Source organism: Sceloporus undulatus, chromosome 2, assembly GCF_019175285.1.
Source record: "Sceloporus undulatus isolate JIND9_A2432 ecotype Alabama chromosome 2, SceUnd_v1.1, whole genome shotgun sequence".
Classification (NCBI taxonomy): Eukaryota; Metazoa; Chordata; class Lepidosauria; order Squamata; family Phrynosomatidae; genus Sceloporus; species Sceloporus undulatus.
Genome location: NC_056523.1, coordinates 149,262,458 through 149,284,955, shown reverse-complemented (window position 1 = coordinate 149,284,955; position 22,498 = coordinate 149,262,458). Strand labels below are relative to the sequence as shown.

At 46.3% G+C, this 22,498-nt stretch overlaps 1 protein-coding gene across 4 annotated transcripts in view; it reads left to right on the top strand.

Annotated features, from left to right (window-relative positions):
- The window catches only part of KIF19 (kinesin family member 19), a 90,277-nt gene that overhangs the window by 27,061 nt on the left and 40,718 nt on the right, over positions 1-22,498 (top strand). For all 4 annotated transcript variants that reach the window (XM_042452181.1, XM_042452180.1, XM_042452182.1 and 1 more), the window contains exons 3-5: positions 7,630-7,740; positions 19,549-19,636; positions 20,615-20,751. In XM_042452181.1, the coding sequence (XP_042308115.1) occupies positions 7,630-7,740; positions 19,549-19,636; positions 20,615-20,751 (336 nt within the window). The remainder of the gene's footprint in view (positions 1-7,629; positions 7,741-19,548; positions 19,637-20,614; positions 20,752-22,498) is intronic.

The window sequence follows — 22,498 nt, the reverse complement described above, 5'->3', positions numbered from 1 at the left end:
TGAAATATTGTGTCCAGTTCTGGGCACTACAATTCAAAAAGGACATTGAGAAACTGGAGCATGTCCAAAGGAGGGTGACTAAAATGGTGAAAGGTCTGGAAACCATGTCCTATGAGGAACGACTTAGGGAGCTGGGGATGTTTAGCCTGGAGAAGAGAAGGTTAAGAGGTGATAGTTAAGAGGTGATATGATAGCCCTGTTTAAATATTTGAAGGGATGTCATATGGAGTAGGGAGCTAGCTTGTTTTCTGCTGCTCCAGAGACTAGGACCCGGAACAATGGATGCAAGCTGCAGGAAAAGAGATTCCACCTCAACATTAGGAGGAACTTCCTGACAGTAAGGGCTGTTTGACAGTGGAACACACTCCCTCGGAGCGTAGTGGAGTCTCCTTCCTTGGAGGTCTTTAAGCAGAAGCTGGATGGCCATCTGTGGGGTATGCTTTGATTGGGATTTCCTGCATGGCAGAGGGTTGGACTGGATGGTCCTTGTGGTCTCTTCCAACTCTACGATTCTATGAATTTCAGAAGAAAATCAGCCAATACTTTATAGGTTTTAGCAAAGCCTTTGATTGTGTGATTATGAAAAATGATGGAGCACTACAGAACAAATGAGTATTGGTTTATCCTGATGCATAACCTACTGTATACTCTGAATGTGAGGCCACTGTCAGGGCAGAATATGGACAAACTGACTAGTTTGCAGTTGGCAAAAAGATTGGACCTGGCTGCATTTTATCACCCCATTTGTTTAAGTTACCTGTTATATGCTGAACTTTACCATATAAAGGTGGGTTAGACTCAAAGAAGAAGGCATGTAAATTTGAGAAAGGAATGTCGCCAATTTAAGTTATGCACATGACATCATATTATTAGCAGAAAATACCAAAGATTTGGAATGATTATTAAGAAAAGTTGTGGAAGAAAGTAGAAAAGCAGGATTGCAATTCAACATTAAGAAAACAAATGTAATGACCAGAGATGGTTACAGTATGAGAAGATTTCCTGCACTTTGGCTCAGATGGAGCAAAACGGAGACTGTAGTCCAGAAGTCAAAAGAGTGGGACTTGGAAGGATAGCTCTGAAGGAACTAGATAACACCCTTAGGTATAAACATATACAATTAAATACCAAAATCAGTATCCCCCCATGCCAGAATATTTAAGATGCCTGTCTGTGGTTGTGAAAGCTGGATGGTGAAGAAACCTGAAAGGAAGAAGATGTACTTAGTGACTGGAGGAGAGAATCACCATAAGTTGAACTGAATTGATGACAACAACAACAACAACAACAATAACAACAACTAATTCGTAGAGTAAATGTGCTCAGGGGCATTCATTTTTAAAAATCCAGTTCTCTTTATCCATTAAAAAAAAATCTGTTCTAATATTCCTACCATTTTGCACCTGGCTCCTGTTAACAACATCAACAACAACATAAGTTATTTATGTTTCTCTTTTTTGCAGAGGAATCAAAGCGGATTACAACAGTACTGTATAAGAATAAAACATCGTACAGTTAAAAATTACAGTTAAAAAAAAACAATCCTATATCCCACCCGTCTCTTGTTGTTGGACCTCAGGCTTTTAGTAAAAAGCAAAGTAGATTTTGCAAGCTTGAAGTCCACTCACCCCTCTATACAATTTGGAGTACTGAAGTAATGGTTACTTGCAACTTATTACTTTACTTGCAGGGTTCAAATCCCCTCTCAGGCAGCCATAGGAACCCACTGGGCCACCTTGGACAAGTTACACTCTCTCAGCCTTAGTGGAAGACAGAGGGAACTCCCTTCTGAACAAATCTTGCTAAGGAAACCCTATGATAGTGCCACATCCTAGGGTCGTCATAAGTCAGAAAGGACTTCAAGACAAAAAGTAACAAGTTTACTGAAACTCAACTTGAACTTTTAATAAGGTTGTAAAGTGCATGGCTGTACATCTAGTTACTGTGGGGGGATGGGACCAGTAATTTATGCTTCAAAGAAACAAATAACAAATACACTAGACCATCTTCCATGCAGCAGAAAGGTAAAACCATTTTAAAGCAATGTTAGGAATTTTATTTCCTGTGCCCAGTTTTTGGTCTGTTTGTGCTCACATTATTAAACTTTTATTTAAAATTCTGTATGATATCTGTCCACCAATTTTTTAAAGACCACTTCAGTTATTTGGCTGATCCCTAAAAGCATGGATTCCCATATAATGTGCTAACATTTAAAATGTCAAATAATTATGTTCTCTGTTTGGTTGTTATTAGGAATACAAATCTTATTAATCTACAGATTATCAAATCAATATTTTTTAATCTAAAGGAAGATGTTGTTGCTTTGCAGTTCTCAAAAGCCTTGGTCAGCATGGGCAATGCTCAGACATCCTTAGAGTTGTAGTCCAACAGTACCTAGCAGTCCAATTTTGGGAATCACTGTTTTAGAGAATATCCCTAGTTATGGAGAAGGACCATGAGTGCGTGGTAGAGCACATACTTCGCATAGCAAAAGGTCCCAGGTTCAGTACCTCTGGGTCATGATGCTGGAGAACTGATCTTAGTCAAACTCAGAAAGAAAAATAGTATGAATTAGCATATGGTTACTGTACATTGAGTTGAATTTTATCATATAGCTGTATGGTTCATAGAGTCAGGAATTGATCATATTCTTATTGGGATTAAATACCAAACTCTTTTTGAGGAATGCTGAATGCATGTGCAATCCTTCAGTTCCATATAGATTCTAATCATGACAAAAAGTCATAGAACAAGAAAAGAGGGGGGAATTTCTTTTTGCAAATTTGTATCCATAGTTTATCTGCTAGTGTTCACTTACAAGAGTCTGAGAACTCAGATATTATATATCTTAGTTGAACTGCATTGTTATTCCTCCAGCTTCTTCTTGATTTTCATTATTAAGGTCGACCCCTAAATATTCTAAGGGCTCTAGATCCTGTCTGATCTTGGAAGCTAAGCAGGGTCAGTCCTGGTTACTTGGATGGGAGACCCCCCACCCGCACAAATACCAGGTGCTGTAGGCATGTGCAGTCAGATGAAGGAACTGACAAAACCCACCCCTGAGGATTCCTTGCCTAACAAAATCCTGTGACATTCATGGGTCACAATATGTTGGCCACCGACTTGAAGGCACATACACAAACATTAAAGTTCACATGATAAAGCTAGTTTCTCACACCTGATCTAGTCTTTCTTTGATCTCTTTTCAGTTTTTCCTTTTTGAAATATAGGCACCATACCTACAGTCATTGTTTCAGCAAGATCCTTTCCAGAGAAAACACTTTTTCTGCTTAATAGACACTTCTATTCATTATAAAGAAGTTTGAGTTTTCCTTTTAAGCTTTTAAATCCCTCCCCTTGGTACAGATAAGAAGACAAACTGAAATGACCCATATAACTGAGAACTGTCTCTGGGGTTTAATGAATACTAAAGGCCCATCAAAGATTTTAGGTCAGGGATGGAAAATGTGTTTCCTTCAGTTATTGTTGGTGTACACTTCCCCCAATCCTTCACCATTGCCTATGCTGGCTAGAGGTGATGGGAATTGGACTACAGAGGGACGTGGAGGAACACATATTCCTCACTAAAACAAGAGATAACTAATGAGCAGGCTGCTTATTTTGGTATAAAGGACATAAATAAAGCAAGAGATACTCAAGCATCGCAAAATGAACCATTTCTTTCCTTCCTTTTCTGCTCCCTTTGTACAAATGTTCAGCCGCCATTTATACTCCTTGTACAACTCATGCTTCATTTATGCCAGGGAGCAATGGTACTTTAGTACCACTGAAGTGCTTTTGTATGACTTATTGTAAGTACCGGTGGAGATTTAAACTTTAAGAATCTTTCCTCTTAAAGTAAAGTGCTAAATGTATGAGAGCCCATGCTTACTTTATTTGATACGTGTATGTTCCCCCAAGGAGCTCAAGATACAGTATGTACATGTTTCTTATGCCCTTTGTGTTATCCTTACACCAACCCTATGAAGCAAGTAGGATTGACTGAAAGCCCAAAATAGGTCCAAGCTCTTGTGGTGTGCTTTTCAAGCCGTGGATGCTTGAATAAGTGGATAAAGAATCTGTGGAAACAAAGGGCCAACTGTATGTAAGATGTTGGGCTTAAAGGTAAAGGTAGTCCCTTGACATTAATGTCTAGTCATAAATGACTGTAGGAGGTGATGCTCATCTCCATTTGTAAGGCGAAGAGCCAACGTTGTCTGAGGATTGCTCTGGTGGTCATGTGGCTAACATGACTGCACTGAACACTGTTACCTTCCCACTGAGAAGTGGTACCTATGTATCTACTTTGCATGCTTTTGAACTGCTAGGTTGGCAGAAGCTGGGACTAGTGATAGGAGCTCACCCCATCATGCAGCACTCATGCCTTGAACTGCCAACCTTCTGATCTTCAGATCATCAGAATTGGCATCTTAACCACTAAGCCACTGCTTAGCATCCCACTAACTATGACAATCCTGCAGGTTCCCCATTACAGCCCCCAATATCCTGACACTTACTGTATATACTCATGTATAACTCTAGAAATTTTAGACAAAAATTTTACTCAAATGAGCTGGGTTGACTTATCAACCGGTCAATGTAAGTACTGTAGTTTTAACTCTTATCAGAAAAGGAACCATGGCCTGGTGAAAGGTGAGAGCTTAATCTCTTCTCAGAGCACCTAAAAGAAGCATCAACCCCCTCTACTATCTCATCCATCCAGCCTTTAGGTTGAGGACAAACAGTTATGCCTGTCAAATTTTTTAAAGCTCTTTAGGATCGTTTTCCTTTACTTCATACTTTACATCCTTTGTTACATGCTGCTAAGTTTTACCCTCAACTTATCCATGGGTCAGATCAAAATCCATAATTTTGGCCCCAAAACCTGTCCTCAACTTATACATGGGGTTGATTTATAGTTGAGTATATACTGTAATTTTTGTCCCTCTGGGTATTTCCCAGCACATCTGTATTTATTACTCCTAGGCAGTCTAATTAGTCAGAAGTGTGGGGAGTTGAACTTGGCTCTTCCCTGCCCTAGTCCAGCCCTTTGACCATTTCATTGCACTATACTGGTTAATCTACCCACCCCCATCTTTCCAAGCCACCCTCTTTTATCTTTTGCCTGTTATGGTGATCACCTTACACAGAGCCCCTTTGAAGACCTCCTGGATATGGTGAAACCCAACCCAGTGTTGCTGCTCAGGGCAATCTGATCCCTGCACACACAAGGACAACAAGCTGTGCTCATGGGACAGATGCTGACATATCTCCTGTACCATCAGTAGCTCCTTCTGTGTAGCAGGTATCCAGTTCTGCTACTAAATAGCTTATTCAACTGGAAAAAAAAAGTGGGGGGGGGGAGGAATTGCCTCACCTCAATGAGAGCTTTTACATGTCTTTGGCCTATGTGAGCAGTACTGGTCGCATGGATGCAGTCACCTTCAGCTGGGCCCATGACAGAACCATCCTCAGTCTGATAAATAAATTTTACAATGGGAACCTTAAGAAGTATTCCCAGGAGACAAGCCATAGCACAGCAGGGAAACTTTTCCGTATATATGGTTAAGCTCCAGAGAGAGTGATTTTTATTCCAGTACAAACAGCAAAAACAAATAAATGCAAATCCAACAATTTCCTCCACATTTTATTACCATAAAAAGCCCCTATTTCTGTACAGCCTTTAGCAAATGTGCAGAGATATAGGCACTAGCATCCGCTTCCAACACTATTGACCTCTTAGCAGTTTCATGAAAATCTCTTCTCCCCTTCCCACCTCCAACTGCTGATCTTTTGGGGATTAAGCCCAACAAATAGATACCACATCTAAGCCTACCAATGGCATCCCTATAGCTAGTACAGACCTGTCCCCTTTGTCACCCCAGATTAAGGTTGACAAGGATCAGAGGAGCACAAAGGAAGATTAATGATCTTCAGGCAGGTGGGTGGACACCTGATTAAAGGAAACGGTCAGCACTGAAGCTGTAGTTGCTGATCTGGGTGTTATGCTACTTGATTATGGCTGTATTATATTACTGTCTAGCATTCTCCTATCACACCATGTAAATCCTAGACATGCATTTCAGAATGGACTGCCCAGGGGGAAGAAGTGTAACTTAGTTGCAGAGTACATGCTTCACATGGCAAAGGTCCCCCTTGTCCAATCCTTGGCAACTCCGATTCAAAGACCAAAAGCAAGTCATGGGAAGGACCACTGCCTGAAAATTTCTGAAAATTACCTCCAAGTAGACAATACGGAACTTGATGGACAGAGTCTAATGTGTGCTATAAAACAGCTTCCTATGGTCCTACTGTCATGGAAGGACCTATCCCTTCAGACTGTCCTTTGTGGTGAAGGTTGAATGATGATGATGATGATGATGATGATGATGATGATAGTAATAATTTGTATCCTGCCTCTCCCTGTACTGGATCAAGACATGTAACAACAAACAAGAACAATAAAATCAAACATGAATATCAACAGATAAAAGCATAACAGGACATGGTTGAGTCCTATGACGAAGATGACTTCTTTCCAAGCCAAATTGTTGTTGTGTGCCTTCAAGTAGTTTCTGACTTATGGTGACTCTAAGAGGACCTATCACAGGGTTTTCATGACAAGATTTGTTCAGAGGGGGTTTGCCATTGCCTTCCTTTGAGACCAAGAGAGTGTGACTTCACCAAGATCATCCAGTGGGTTTTCTGGGTTGAGCATAAATTTTAAAGATTGGTCTCCCATAATCTTAGTGCAGAACTCAAACCACTAGACCATGCTGGCTCTTTGGTTTTAAGCTAGTACTTAAAGTCCAAAGCCCTTTGAATATATCTGTACCCCTACTGACAATAGGCTTGTAAATACAACAGTTGGCTGGCACAGTAATACAGTGGGTCCTTGGTATCTGCTGGGGTTTGGTTCCAGGACCTCTTGAGGATACCAAAATCTGTGGATGTTCAAGTACCATTAAATACAATGGCATAGTAAAAAAAATTTGGAATATTTTCAAGCTGTGGATGCTTGAAACTATGGATAAAGAATCCATGGGCACAGAGGGCCAACTTTATGTAAGCTACTGGGCTCAACATCCCACTAATTATAACAATCCTGCTGGTTCCCTATTAGAGCCCAATATCCTGACACTTAATTTTTGTCCCTCTAGGTATTTCCCAGCACATGTATAGTTATTATACCTAGGCAGTCTAATTAGTCAGAGGCCAGTTCACAGCTTCAGGCCTAACACCTAAGGGGTTCCAGGTGCACTTTGCTGGTTATTAAAAGCCATTAGATCTTCAGGGAGATTATTTCAGAGGGGAAAGCTCAGCCAGATGTTGGAGAAGCTGTAGCTGTTATATTTGCTTTGGACAGGATGTCATCAGATTTTGAAATTTCATTGACTAAAATGCTGCAATCCATACCATCTGTTGTAGGGATCTGTGTCATCTGAGAAAGAAGGAATTATAGTAGTTTGCAGCTCCAAATGATTTGGAGTTTCTTAGTAAAGTTCAGAAACTGAGCTACAAGGAGGAATGGTATACATCTTATCTCTTCCTGGCAGTTTTGTCATGGTTTGTTCCCACTTCTCCAGTGTAATATGTACAACAACATAATTTTGATACTGTTCTTTTCAGATGGTTGTCCTGATGGACCCACTGGAAGATCCTGATGATGTCCTCCGTGCTAACCGCTCACGAGAAAAATCCTATATGTTTGATGTAGCCTTTGATTTTGCAGCTACCCAGGTAAGGGGCCAGGTATCTGCACCCACTCAAGCAGGGCCTGACAGCCAAACTATATGTGATGTGGCAAATGAATGTAGCAGAATTTGGTGAGTGGTGAAGGAAGTGTTTAAAGAAATAATTAAACTTTACCCCAAAAGGTGTTTTACTGTTCCAGATCTCCATCTGCTTTTTAATTTGCAAGGAAAATCTTATAGTTCCCCTGCAGGTATAGAAGAAGCATGGGGAAAGTGAGTATGGAAATTTCTTAAGGAAAAAGGCTTATCCACATTTCTACTTGCAGGTCCTCTTATCTGCTTTTTATTTTTAAAATTGATAATCAAGAAAGTGTTACACACATCTACTGTATTACATCTAGTTCAGTTCAAAGGCAGCTCTGTAATCCCAGCCTCTCTTTCCTGTTTGCCTTGAATGTAGTACCAGGTGGCATATGGGACAGCTGGGCCAAACCACAAGCTCCAATTTCATCAGCTCCATTTCAAGCTAATTTGCACATTCGAGTGAAACTGTAGCTCCCTCCTCTGCCAGTTGTCTCTCCTAGGCCCCATTCCCACTGAGCACAAAAAGCGACATATATTGTTGCGATTCTGGCTCAGATTTTTTTCCCGAGTCCTAATCGAATCTGGTCCTTCGTTCTCATTAGGAAAGGCTGCAAAATGACTCGATTTATTTTGACCCATGTTTTCATTACCATTGGATTTTTCCCTGCTGAATTTTAAAGTGGAGTAATTTGCTCCCAGTTTCCATTGCCCTTCTGGAACCTCTTTTTTTTAAGCATTTGTCAATCAAGCACTTAAGCGATTAGACGTCACAGTGACGTCAGTTGCTTCGATGCATTTTGTCATGGGCTATTTTTGTTCCCATTCATATTTATGTCTTTCAAACCTGTTTTTCTGTTTTGTTTTGTTTTTAAGCAGTCAATCAATCGCTTAGGCGCTTTTCCCCTCTGGGGAAAGTAGAAGGAGTCCCTTTGCCTCCCCCACTGCTCCCTGGGCTGTCTGGGGGGCGATCAAGCAGGCATGTAATAATAGTTTTAAAATGGTGTTCAATGGGTCTCCTCACACGTCAGTCTATGAATGTGGAGCAGGGGGGAGGTTGCAGGGGGGCATAATGTGTTTACCACGTTTGGAGGTCAATGTAGCAATTTGCTATGTTTGGACACCTGACAGAGCACCTAGGCCAGGGGTCGGCAACCTCCGGCCCGTGGGCTGGATGCGGCCTGCAAAGGCCTGGCCGCCGGCCCCCGGCTGCTCCTGCTGCCGCCGCTGCAGCGGCCGCCCGTCGCGGCTTTTCGCCGCTCTGGGCGCCGCCATTTTGGGCGAAAAAATGGCGGCGCCCATAGCGGCCTCTGGGGCTATGGGCGCCGGCCGCCCAAAATGGTGGCGTCTCCGAAGGTGGCCGCCGCGGCAGCGGCGGCAACAGCGGCGGGTCTCTAGGAGGCCCCGCTACCGTCTCTGGGACACTCCAGAGGGCTCCAGCACGGCAGGGGGCCTCTGGGAGGCCCGCTGACGGCGCTGGGACCCGCCAGGAGGGCTCCCAGGGCGGCAGGGAGCCTCTGGGAGCCCGCTGCGTCTCTGGGACCCTCCAGGGCGGCCTCCCATGGCGGCAAGTGGGCCTCTGCAGGGCCCGCTGGCCCGTCCCTGGGGCCCTGCAGGAGGGCTCCCATGGCGGCAGGGGGGGGCCGCTGGGAGGCCCGCTGCCGTCCAGGGCACGGCTTTAGGGCTCCCAGGGTGGCAGGGGGGCCTCTGCGGGGGCCCTCGCCATCCTGGGACCTCTGCAGAGGGCTCCCCAGGGCGGCAGGGGGCCTCTTCAGCAGGGCCCTCTGCCATCCCGGGGCCCTGCAGGGGGCTCCCAGGGCGGCAAGGGGGCCTCTGGGAGGGCCTGCTGCCGTGCTCTGGGACCCTCCAGGGCGGGCTCCCAGGGCGGCAGGGGGGGGCCGCTGCAAGAGCCCGCTGCCAGTCCCTGGGCCCGGCAGGAGGGCTCCCAGGCGGCAGGGGGCCTCTGTGGGCCTGCTGCCTCCCTGGGGCCCTGCAGAGGGCTCCCAGGGCGGCAGGGGGCCTCTGGCAGGGCCCCGCTGCCGTCTGGGGGTCCATGCAGGAGGGCGCCCAGGCGGCAGGGGGCCGTCTGCAGGGCCCGATGCCGTCCTGGGGCCCTGCAGGAGGGCTCCCAGGGCGGGCAGGGGGCCTCCGGCAGGGCCCCTGGTGCCGGCCTCTGGGGCCCTGCAGGAGGGCTCCCAGGGCGGCAGGGGGCCTCTGTGGGGGCCCGCTGCCATCCCTGGGGCCCTGAAGGAGGGCTTCCCAGGGCGTCAGGGGGCCGCTGCGGGGCCGAGGCCAGTCCTCTGGGCCCTGCAGGAGGGCTCCCAGGGCGGCAGGGGCCTCTATGGGGCCCGCTGCCATCCCTGGGGCCCCTGAAGGAGGGACTCCCAGGGCGTCAGGGGGCCTCTGCGGGGCTCGCTGCGTCTCTGGGCCCCTCCAGGCGGGCTCCCAGGGTGGCAGAGGGCCTCTGTGCGGGGCCAGTGGCCGTCTCTGGGGCCTGCAGAGGTTTCCCAAGGCGGAAGGGGGCCTCTTGCGGGGCCCGGTGCCGTCCTCTGGGGCCCTCCAGGGGCGGGCCCCTCCCATGGCGGCGTGGGGCCTCTGGACGCCCGGTCCGTCACTGGGGCCTCCAGGGGGTCATCCAGCACTGGCAGGCCCCACCCAGCGTTTTTGGCTGGTCTCTGACGGGGCCGAGGGCCCCGTCAGGGGCCAGCCAAAAATGGGAGGCCTGGCCCCCGGAGGAGTGGAAGGCTCCGCCCCCGGCATGGCGGCCCCGCCCCTGGAGGGTGGAAGCTCCACCCCCCAGCACACAGCCCCGCCCCCGAGGGTGGAAGCTCCAACCCCCGCATGGTGGCCCCGCCCCAGAGGGTGGAAGCTCCACCCCGGGCACGTGGCCGCCCGGAGGGTCGAAGCTCCACCCCCCAGCGTCGGCCCCCCCCAGTCGCATGAGGGACAGCAACACCCGGCCGCCCACGGCTCAAAAAGGTTGCCCTACCCCTGACTAGGCGATCGAAAGCTTTAAATTTTTTTTTTTTAAAAAAATTGTTCAGTACCAGCCAGGGCTCCAGATTGACTCAGCCTGGCATCCTTCCATAGGCTGCTAAAATGAGTACCCCGCTTGTTGGTGGAAATTAGCTTACACTTTGTAAACTACTTAGTACCATGTAGCAAACATATGGCACGAACATGCCAAAAGGTGGAAAACCATTTTAGTGGCACGCGGAGGGCAGGAAAGAGGAGGACAGGCTAAGTCTCAGGGGGCGAGGGGAAAAATGAACAGCGTGGGCGTCTGTTCCGCCTCCTTCCCTGCTGCTGTCCCAGACCTTCAGCGGCGTTCCAGAGAGGGCATTTTGAAGGCCTGGAGAATGTGGGGGAAGAAGAAGGAACAGGCATGGAAATCCCCAGCCTCCAAAGTGCTGTTCCCCCAGAAGGCATGGTATTTGGGCACTCGGACCCAAAAGGTTCGCACACTGAAATAGTACATAACTAATCGGTATTGAAATGTACGTGCTACTGCTATTGCATTGAATTATCTTGTAGAAACAGCTGGACCTACGCTGCCCTCATTACTTTCTGAAAAGAGCAGTTGTTTACATTTTAGGGGTGATGTTAGTACAGTGGCCCTCGTCATAATGCGGGAATCCGTTTCGGATCCCGCCGCATATGGCGATGTTCAGCCTAGCTCGAGCCCCATTGTAAACAATGGGGCTCTGCAAGGTGGCGCGGAGGTGCGCGGGGGCAACGTGCACGCACGCGGCGCAACAGGCCCTCACGAGCCCATTCCAACTGAATGGGACGCAGGCCCATTCCGCCCCACGCGCGCCCAGGGGCTTAGCGCGTATGCTCAAAGCCGGCTATTATAAAAAGTCCACTTATGCGGAGGCCCCACTGGAGTGCCCTTGCTGACTTCTCCCCTGTTTTTTTTCACAACAGCTCAGTTTTGTAAAACTGATTCGTTTTAACGCACTTTCCTTCAAGCATTGTGATAATAAGCATGGCCTAAAGAGTATAGAGAGGTTTGCAGGTAGGATTGCTTTGCCTAATAACTCCCCACTGGGGTTCAAATGTGGGTTCAAATTTGGGCAAGTCAACTTTTTCACAGCCTCACCTAACTCACAGTACTACTAGGAGAACTGAGTGCGGAGATCTCATTTAGAGGCGCAAGAGAAATGCAACAACTACTAAATATGATAAATATAATACAATACTCAATAACAATATAAAGGGGAAATAAAGCACTCTCATTCAAGGGCAATGTCATATCTGGGTATGCTTGGCAAAAGAATCAGTTTTAACTGCTTTCCTGAATATCGCCATGAGGATACCGACGATGTCCTCAGGAAGGCTATTCCACAATCCGGTAGCCCTTATGGAAAAGCTCTTTGTGAAGTGGAGGCATATTGGGGGTGCATAGTTTCCAATAAATCTTACCATGATGTTCTATGGGTGTGGAGGCGGATTTGTTGGGGACAAGGCGGTCTGTAAAGTAACCCTCGGACGCCAACCATATAGGGCTGAATAGGTCATAACCAACACCTTGTATGTGCCGGAAGCTATAGGGAGCAAGTGAACGCTTTCATAGAGGTGTTTATAGGTCAAATCTTGAAGAGCCGTGACCAGTCCTGGCGGCTCATATTTTGTACTAATTGGAGCTTCCCGACTTGGTACAAGGGTAGCAGCAGACGGCATGTAGAGCCGCATTACAGAAGTCCTAGACGAGAGGTTACCAGTACGTTACCATGTTCCAAGGTCCCTTTGGCTCAGGTAGGGTCGCAGTCACGTATCAATGATAGCAGGCACTTCTGGCCGTCGCTCTACTTGAGATGTCAACTGCAGGGATGAATCAGAAGTACTCCTAGGCTGCGAACTTCGTCCTTCAGGGGAGTGTGAACCACCGCAAGGAATGGGTTGACAAATTTCCTTCCTTGGACTTTTGGGCCTATCTCTAGTACTTCCGTGTTTTCCTCTGGAGTCCAGTCTGAGTTTGTGTTCCCTCAGCCAGCACATTATAACCGCCTTTCAAAGCAGGCATTTATAGGAGAGAATGCTGTCCTTAGAACACTGCGTCAGTTGAGACATAGAGAACCGTAACTGATAACACCTCGCCCCATATATCCGGATGAAAGCTCTCCCAGCAGTTTGAGAGTAATGTTGAACACATGGGGGAAACAAAATAGCTCCGTGAGGACGCAGAGTCAGTTCCCCTTAGAAGGAGCAAGTGTTCCCCAGCGTCACCATTTTGGAAGCTACCCAAGAGGTAGAGCGAACCACTGGAGCGCAGTGCCTCCAGTCCCCATCTCTCATCAGGCAACTCCAGAAGGATAAACAGTGGTCGACGGTAGCGAAAGCCACTGAGATGTCCCAAGCACCAGCCGAGGTCCACACTTCCCACGGTACGGCGCTCAGACGGAGATCATTGACTAAGGCGACCATGGCTGTCTCAACTCGGTAGCCCACCCTGAAGCCGGTTTTGGAAGTGGGTTCTTAGATATCGTTAATCATCCAAGAACAGCTTTGGAGTTTGAAGGCAACTTCTGTCTCGATCAACGTGCCCAAAATGGTAACAAAGAAACTGGTCATGTAATTATTTCTCCTAGGGGGTCAAGAGAGGGTGTTTTTTTCAGTATGGTTTAACCACTGCTAGCTTTAGTTTTGGATTTTGGAATGGAATCCCCCCTCTCGAAAAGATGCATTGATATGGTTGTAACCAATGTATGACTGCATATCCCCTTGAGCGGGTCGGTCCAACCAGGAGGGGCAGGGATCGAGAGCGCACGGTGTCTTCTTCACACTTCCAAGGAGCGTGTCCACGTTCATCGGTATTGTACAAACGCGAAGTGGATCCAGTTGTACGAGTCCCACGAAGCTCTAGATACCTCTCTCCGATTGCTGTCGGTTTGTTACCGAGTATGATTTATATATAAATTTTGGGTGCCAGGGGCCAATGCAGTCTGAAGCCTGAACCCTGACTGACCCCCAGCAAGGAACCCACCTAAATAACACATAAAGGCAAGCGCCATGTACAACAGCAGCCTTGCAAGGCATGGTCCTCAAGAGGTTGAAATTTTCCAGAGTAAGTTTTGGAGTTTGCCTAGACCCAGATGGCAGAGACCCATTACGGAGGACAATAGCTATGGATCACTCCTTAATGACAGGAGTAACTTAACGGCTCAACCATCAAGGTATCTGCCTCCTGAAGGTGTCAGACCTACAACCATGGTGTAGATTTTCAGCTTAGACAAAGAGTAAGGCATCAGAGCCTTTGTCCAGTCAGGCTGCCATCCGGCCTGAGGAATGTGTTTAGCAGTATATAAGGACCCCACGTTTTTCGCCCTTCCATGGGCTTGTTGAAGCTGCCGGTCTGAGGCTGAGTTCCTAGAGCATATTGCTCTGCTGAAATCGACTGAGCCGAAGCCAAGCTTCACTGTCAACCGGGCCCTCCTAGTTAAGCTTTGCCCGCCAGAACTCAGCTCCAAAAGCAACCACGGCCGCTCTTTCCTTTTTCCCGTTCACTCGGCTGTGTCTTCACCATCCATCCATACATCTCATCCGGGTCCTTGAGAAGACGTCTAAGGTAAATATTACAGAACGGTGCCCCCTCTTCATTTCCTTTACGTCCCGAACTCACCCACCCGCCGCTATAAAGCATTGAATGTGTGTGCATGTGTGTGATCCCTGTTTGTTGGGGTGGCTTAATAATGTTCATTTTTAATTGCACTCAGTGGGCATTCAGTCTCGTTCTTCTTGGGGTGGAAAGCGAACCTCTGGTATACCATAGGGATACAATCCTGCTGCGTGCGTTGTTAGGACACGCTCTCGGATTTGAGCTATTAAACTTCCCTAATTCGATCTAAGATGGTGTAGGCCGCATTCGAGATCAGCAGCCCTTATCCGAGAGATTTTGGTCTGCAAAGAAGTTTTAAAGTCCATCCACAAGCATGGCTTTAGTTGGTGCTAATATAGCAGGTTCAGCACAGGGTGGGGAGGTTAGCTGGGTAAGCTCTCTCCACCACCCTGAACAGTTCTGCTGGACACGACTCTGCCAGACGCACATACGTACAAGGCATAGAACGAATTCTTTGCTTGCACCCACTGCCACTGCCATATAGGCCTGTCACAGAGGCTCTGATGAAGTGGTCTTGTGTGGATAGTTGCTGTGGTGGGGTCTCTTCTTCCAGCTGCCGCTCTAGAAGTCGTTGTGCGCGCCGCACTTCATTCCCCGAAGATCTTCTGTAATACCATGCGCTTTCCCTATTAGAAAGCGGTGTCGATGGGCACGACTCGGGAACGCTACTGTTTATAGAAAAAAAAAAAAAAAACCGTACTGTTTATCGAGACCCTGGGTAGGTCATGTTCCAGATAGTCCGTCAGGGCAATCAACAGAATCGCTTGTGCCAGTTCCAACCATATATCCCTGCCTAGGGCCTTCGTTGGGAACCTTTTTGGGTTCCATCAGCCTTTCATGGGTGGACCACTTTTTAATAGGTCCTTCACCCCTGGGGTGTGGATTTGGGTAGTCCACCTTCAGTCATATGCTGCTACAAGGAAATGGTCCGTCCATGCAGAGAGCTGGAGGTTGCCAAGAACCTCAAGCCCACAGACTTGGTCCTAATCCGAGGCTAAGGACGCACATCAAGGGTATTACCCCACGCAATGTGGTTGGGACCTGCAGACTAATGTGGAGAGACGCCATGGCAAGTCATGGCAGCCCATGAAGTCCCGAGCTGCACCCTGTTAGTTCTTGTTGAGCTGGGCCTCGAAGTCTGCGGAGACTCCAACATCAGGCTCCGAGACCAGCTGTGTCAGCTCCGATCCAGGGAGGATCTGTTAGGCTTATGGGTGTGGACGGTTAGACCAACAGAATCCCTAGCACCAGTGATGGCGGAACCCACTGCACGCGTGCCCAGACAGTGGCAACCTTTGGGCCATTGTCCATCGGACACGGGGCGAGGGAGGAAGGTGGAAGAGGCACGCGGCGTGCCTGTTCCTCCACACCTCCCGTCCTTCTTCTGGCCTCCCTCTGTCTGCTCGGAGACAGCGTGGAATCCAGAAAAGGGTTGCGCTCCGGAGAAGGAGCCAGAGGAGCAAGCCTCGTGGCCCCTCCGCACAGCCTTTTCCCAGCCCCTCAGCTGCCTCTTTCAAGAGAAGCCAAGAGCGCCGGGAAAGAGGTGGGGCAGAGGAGGAGCCAAACCAGCGGCGCACCAGTGCCCTCCTCCCCATGGAGCCGCTTTGCCGGCATCCAAACTGTCCTCTTCCCCATCTCCCTCCCTCACCCACTATACACTTTCCCTTGCCTGTCCAATGGCCCCCAAACGGGGGCACCTAGAGGGCAGGGAAAGGTCCCTGGGAGAGGGAGGCAGGGTGCCCTCCCACATCTCCCTCCCTCCTTCCCCACTTACCTTTCCCCTGCCTTCCAGAGACCCGTAAAAACCAAACAGGGGCACCTAGAGGGCAGGGAAAAGGTCCCTAAGGCCCTGCCAGTCCTATTCTTCTTCCCCCCTTTTTCCTTTCCTTGCCCCCAAAAGGGCTTTAGAGAGGGAGGGAGGGCGCAGGGCGCATCGCAGCAGAGCATATAGAGAGAGAGGGAGAGAGAGCAGGGAGGGAGATAGAGGAAGATAGAGAGAGAGGGGGGGGGGGGAGGGAGAGAGAGAGAGAGAGAGGAGACAGACAGACAGACAGACAGATGCCGAGAGAAAGAATAGATAGATAGAGAGAGAAGAAAGAGAGAGGGAGGGAGGGAGAGAGAGAGAGAGAGAGGTAGATAGATAGACGAGAGAGAGAGAGAGAGAGAGATGAGAGAGAGAGAGGAGATCAGACAGATAGAGAGAGAAACAATAGATAGAAAGATAGATAGATAGATAGAAGATAGATAAAGGACAGAGAGAAATAGATAGAGATAGATAGATAGATAGATAGATAGATAGTAAGAGAGAGAGAACAGAGAGGGGGGAGATAGATTGAGAGAGAGAGGGAAAGAGAGAGAGAGAAAGAGATAGATAGAGATAAATAGATAGAGATAAGTAGTAGATGATCATATATAATAATATATAAGAGAGGAGAGGAGAGAAATAGATAGATAGATAGATAGATAGATAGATAGATGATAGATAGAGGGATAGATGAGAGAGAAATAGATAGATAGAGAGAAATAGAGAGAGAGAGGGGAGGAGATAGAGAGAGAGGGAGGGAGAGAGAGAGAGAGAGAAATAGATCGATAGAAATAGAGCGAGGGGGAGGGAGATAGATAGAGAGAGAATAGATAGAGATAGATAGATAGATAGCATAGCTAGTAATTAGAGAGAGAAATAAGGAGAGAGAGAAATAGAGATAGAGAGGGAGGGAGATAGAGGAAGATAGAGAGAGAGAGGGGGGGGAGGGGAGAGAGAGAAGAGAGAGACAGACAGAGACAGACAGAACAAGACAGACAGATGCCGAGAGAAGAAATAGAGAGAGAGAGAGAGAAATAATAGGGAGAGAGGACAGAGAGGTAGAGAGACAGAGCAGAGAGAGAGAGAGAGAGAGAGAGCGAGAAAGAGATAGGAGAGAGAAGAGAGAAAGAGAAGAGGGGGGAGAATAGATTGAGAGAGAGAGGGAAAGAGAGAGAGAGGAGAGAGATAGAGATAAATAGATACAGATAAGTAGATAGTGATTATATTATATATATATATATATTATATATAGAGAGAGAGAGGAGAGAGAGAGAGAGGAAATAGAATAGTAGATATAGATAGATGATAGATAGAATAGAAGATAGATAGATAGAGAGGACAATAGATAGAGATAGATAGATAGATAGAGAGAGAAAGAGAGAGTGGGGAGATAGATTAGAGAGAGAGGGAAAGAGAGAGAGAGAGAGATAAATAGATACAGATAAGTAGATATTATATATAATATATATATATATAGAGAGAGAGAGAGGAGAGAGAGAAATAGATAGATAGATAGATAGATAGATAGATCGATAGATAAGAGAGAGAGAGAAATAAGATAGATAGTAGATAGATAGAATAGATAGATATAGATAGGAGAGAGAGAAAGAGAGAGGGGGGAGATGATGGAGAGAGAGGGAAAGAGGAGAGAGATAGAGATAATAGATAGAGATAAGTAGATAGATGAGATATATATATATATATATAGAGAGAGAGAGAGAGAGAGAGAGAAATAGATAGATAGATAGAGAGAGAGATAGATGAGAGAGAGAAAGAATAGATAGAGAGAATAGAGAGAGAGAGGGAGGGAGAGAGAAGAGTGAGATAGAGAGAGAGAGAGAATAGCTAGAGAGAAATAGAGAGAGGGAGGGAGATAGATAGAGAGAGAAATAGAGATAGATAGATTAGGAGAGAGAGAGACAATAGAAAGAGAGGGGGGAGAGAGGGAGATAGATAGATAGGAATAGATAGATAGATAGATAGATAGAGATAAATAAATAGATAGATGAGAGAGAGAGAGAGAGAGAAGCAAGCAGGCAAGCAAGCAAGCAAGCCAAGACTAGAGAACGAGTTGGGATAAATGCAGTGATGTTTTTTAAATTTTTCTTTGATGTGCATTGGAAGAGGGGTGGTCTTATACGGCAAGTATATCCCAAACTCTATATTTTAACTGGAAAAGTTGGGGGTCGTCTTATACACCCAGTTGTCTTATACACCGGAAAATACGGTAATATGTAAAACTGAAATGGGCAGGAACAATGTAAAATATTTAGCTGTCCCAAGTGGTTACTCTAAGTTTTGGGGTCTGAAGGCCATTTCCCCAGCATCAGTTCCAACCAGGCACATATAGCTTCTCCAAGTGGAATCAGAAGAAATCAAAAGGTTGCTTTTGGTTTGAAAAATCCACTTCTGTTGTGGAGGGGAAAAATTGGATATTTTGCTAAAACAAGGTATGGGGGACATAACCTGCTTTTAGGGGAGAATCACTGTCTGAAAGCACAAGTGCCCTGTTTTGTTTTGTTTTGAAGTTCAAAACATTTTTCTCCTATTTGGGAAAGCTTCAAGAACCACAGAAATGGCCCAGGGACCATATGTGGCCTGTGAGATATCTACATACATAGACCTACCTACATATATATATATATATACATAGATCTACATATTGGTCAAAAGGGAAGTCTACAAATATGTGACATATTTCACAAGCTGTACACCACACCATCTTAATTTCTTGAAAATTTTAGGCCCCATACAGACAGGCCAAAATAAAACTGCTTCGGGAACGAGGCTTTGGTGTGGCTTCTGGACTCTTAGGACGCATGCATCATTTAAACAGCATACCTCCAAAGTGACCCGAAGCAGTTTTATTTTGGCCTGTCTGTACGGGCCCTTAGTCACCAAAGGATTATGCTGGATGAGGCTGTAGCTGGGTTATTCCCTAGCTTCCTGTCTGTTTGTTTGCAAATATATGTCCCTTCCTTCAACTAAACATGTTTCAAAGTGGTTCACATAACACTAAATTAAAATGTAATTGAAAATAGTGAATATATATTAAGCAGGGGATGTTGCAGCATAAAACTAGTTCAAACTGTTGGACAACATTTTCTGTCTTGAGGGAATGTTCAGTTTCTTTCAGCCCTAAGAGGGGTCATTTTGGCAGTATTTAAATACCTCTGTCTGGCTGTGTTTGCGTGACAGAAGGATAGTAGTTAAGGAGAAGAGCAAACAACAGATACAGCTAGAGGAGAAGACGCAGCTTATTGCTGTCAGTTTGCTCTAATTCAATGTATTTACTTCCCAGGAAACAGGTTGTTTCTTTGATATCCTCATCTGTTCATCTTTCCTTGCAGGACATAGTCTACCAAGCTACCACAAAAGGCCTCATTAAAGGCGTCATCTCTGGCTACAATGCTACCATTTTTGCCTATGGCCCCACTGGTAAGAGGACAAACTCAGCTCTGAATGAGAGATCATCTTGTCTCTTCTCGCTCTAGATTTTAACAATTGGGCTGTCATGGCTTTAAGTGTAAGCTGTTTTAGGTTGAGAGCAGTGGAACAAACTTCAAAATTGGATGGATGGCCAGTAGCATTCTCTGGACTGAGGCAAGGTATGATCAAGAGAGATCTCTTTTGACCAAGTGCCTCAGTTTTTTCAGACTCAATACAGGGGTGGAACAGACTGCCAAAAAAGGGCAGATCGGGGCTGCCTTGGCACAGGCAACCCTAATTTGGCTCACCACAGCTGTTTCAAACCAGTCTCTGAAAAGGAGCTCCTTTTCAGGCCAGTTCTTTTCGTTTAGAGTGACGTCAGGGCAGCTTCTGGCTGTGCTTGGGGTGTGCGTTGTCTAAATGCCACACCCCCAACACAACCTGGCAGTGTCCCTTTTGGCTGGTCTGTTTCAGGCCACATTTTTCTTAAAATGCCCAATTAATGTATGAAAATGATCAGTTCTTTGACTAATAGCAGAATAAATCCAAAGCACAAAATTAGTCCGAATCTTTGAACAAAGTCATATTTATACCGTTACCATATCTTACTCCAGCAAAGGGTACTCAACATACCCTTGTTCACTCCAGAACAATCATGCAGGAGATAATCCTGTCCCAGGAAGCCATTTAAAGCTTCCATAGTTTGTCCCTACCCATTTACTATTTTTATTTTATGAGCATAAAAGCAAAGAAATGAGCCATTAACTTCTTCTCATTTAAGAAGTGTGTTACACAGCGCATCTCACCTTACCATGACCTCCAGTGGTTTGCAGTATGTTAAGAAATAACTTCTGTTGGAAAGTGAAGAGTTGAAGAAGCAAAGAATTCCTTTAAAAATGCAATTTATTAAGATGGAGTTCCAACTTTGGGTGCCCTCCCAAATGAAAATCATTTGTTTACTGAATATGTTCTCATTCTTCTTCTCAGGCTGTGGAAAGACCTATACCATGCTTGGCACAGACAGTGAACCTGGTATTTATGTACGCACACTCAATGACCTTTTCTATGCTATTGAGGAAACAAGCAACGACATGGAGTATGAAGTGTCTATGTCCTACTTAGAGGTGGGTCAACATCAGAGCAGGGGAGGAGTATCATATATACTCAACTATAAGTTGACCTCATGTATAAGTCGAAGACAGGTTTTGGAGCCAAAATTATGGATTTTAATATGACCCATGAATAAGTTGAGGGTAAAACCTAAGGGCATGTAACAAACGATGTAAAAGATGAGGCAAAGGAAAATGATGCCAAAGAACTTTATAAATTTTGGCAGGCATGACTGTTTGTGCTCACTGTAAAGGCTGGATGAGTGAGGAGAGAATGACAGTCAGTCATGACTGTGCAATGTGTGGGGGAGGCAACCAGGTACATGTGGGGCTAAGAAGATGCACACATGTCAAAAAAGATGAAAAGGCAAAGCAAAGAAAATGGCAACTATGGTGCTGTACATACAGGCGTATGCGGCGTCCCCGTCATGTGCTAGGGGTTGGCCAAGGACGCAGCGTCCATACCGGCCTCACCCCTAGCACGTGACGGGGGCATCAAAATGACGGTGCCCTGTACACACGGGTGCCACCATTTTGACATAACGGCCGCATCGTGTCCAAACATCCTGGCACCGCTGAAGGGCATTTGTGGTGCCTTTTCAGCGGTGCCAAAAGGAGCTCCAAAATGGAGCTCCTTTTGCGCTATGTATCACTGACGTGGCCTTTACACAGCCACGCCAGCAATACTGAAGAGAAAGGGGCCAAGCAGCCCCTTTCTCTGTCTCCCCATCACTGTCGGGGTGTCCTTTTGCCACTTCCTCAAGGCCTGGAAAAGCGGCAGATCGGGGTCTCCGGGACTGCTGCTGTGGCAGCTGAGGCCCCAATCCGTCAGGGAAAGGGGCAGGTGCAGGCCGCCCCAAAGGGGCAGTCTGTATCCCAACTATGTTAACTGTGATTATAGCCTTTAACTTTAATATTGTAACTGCCTGATTTTAACCTGGAAAAGCTGACAAACATACCCAACTACAGTATCTTATTTACCCTGTATACTCAACTATAGGTCGACCTCATATACAAGTCGTGGGCAGGTTTTGGGATCAAAATTATGGCTGTTGATATGACTCACAGACAAGTCGAGGATAAAACTTAGGTATTTGTAATAAAGAATCTAAAGGATAAAGTAAAGGAAAACAATGCCAAAGAACTTAACAAAATTCCAGCAGGCATAACTATTAGTGCTCATACTAAAGGCTGGACAGATGAGCATAGAGGTGGATCAGTGCTTCCAGGGCAGATTAAACTCTTGCCTTTCACCGTGTGTGTGTGTGTGTGTGTGTGTGTGTGTGTGTGTGTGTGTGTGTAATGAGTTAAAAATCAATACTTACATTGTCCCGTAGATAAGTCGACTTAGTTTTTTGGGTCAATTTTTTAATCTAAATTTCTTGACTTATACATGAGTAAATCCTTCAAAGCCCAGTTCTTCATGGTGTACCTTTGAGGGGGTATGTCAAAAAGCTGGCACTGCTGTCATTTTTCTACCCAGGCATTCAAAAGGTCAGAAGTGCCACCATGGTGGAGAGAGTAGAAGGGATTAGTGCATTTTTAGCTGCTCCCAAAATGGATTAAACTAACATCTTTCTTAATTTATATTTTCTCCACTCTAATCAGGGAATGCTTACATTGACCTGTGGATAAGTTGACCCAGGTTTTTGGGCTCAATTTTTTTGACTAAAATTACTATACTTATACATGAGTGTATATGGTATGTAGAGTCATAAAATCTTAGAGTCGGAAGTAAGTCCCTATACCAGGAGGAAGGCAG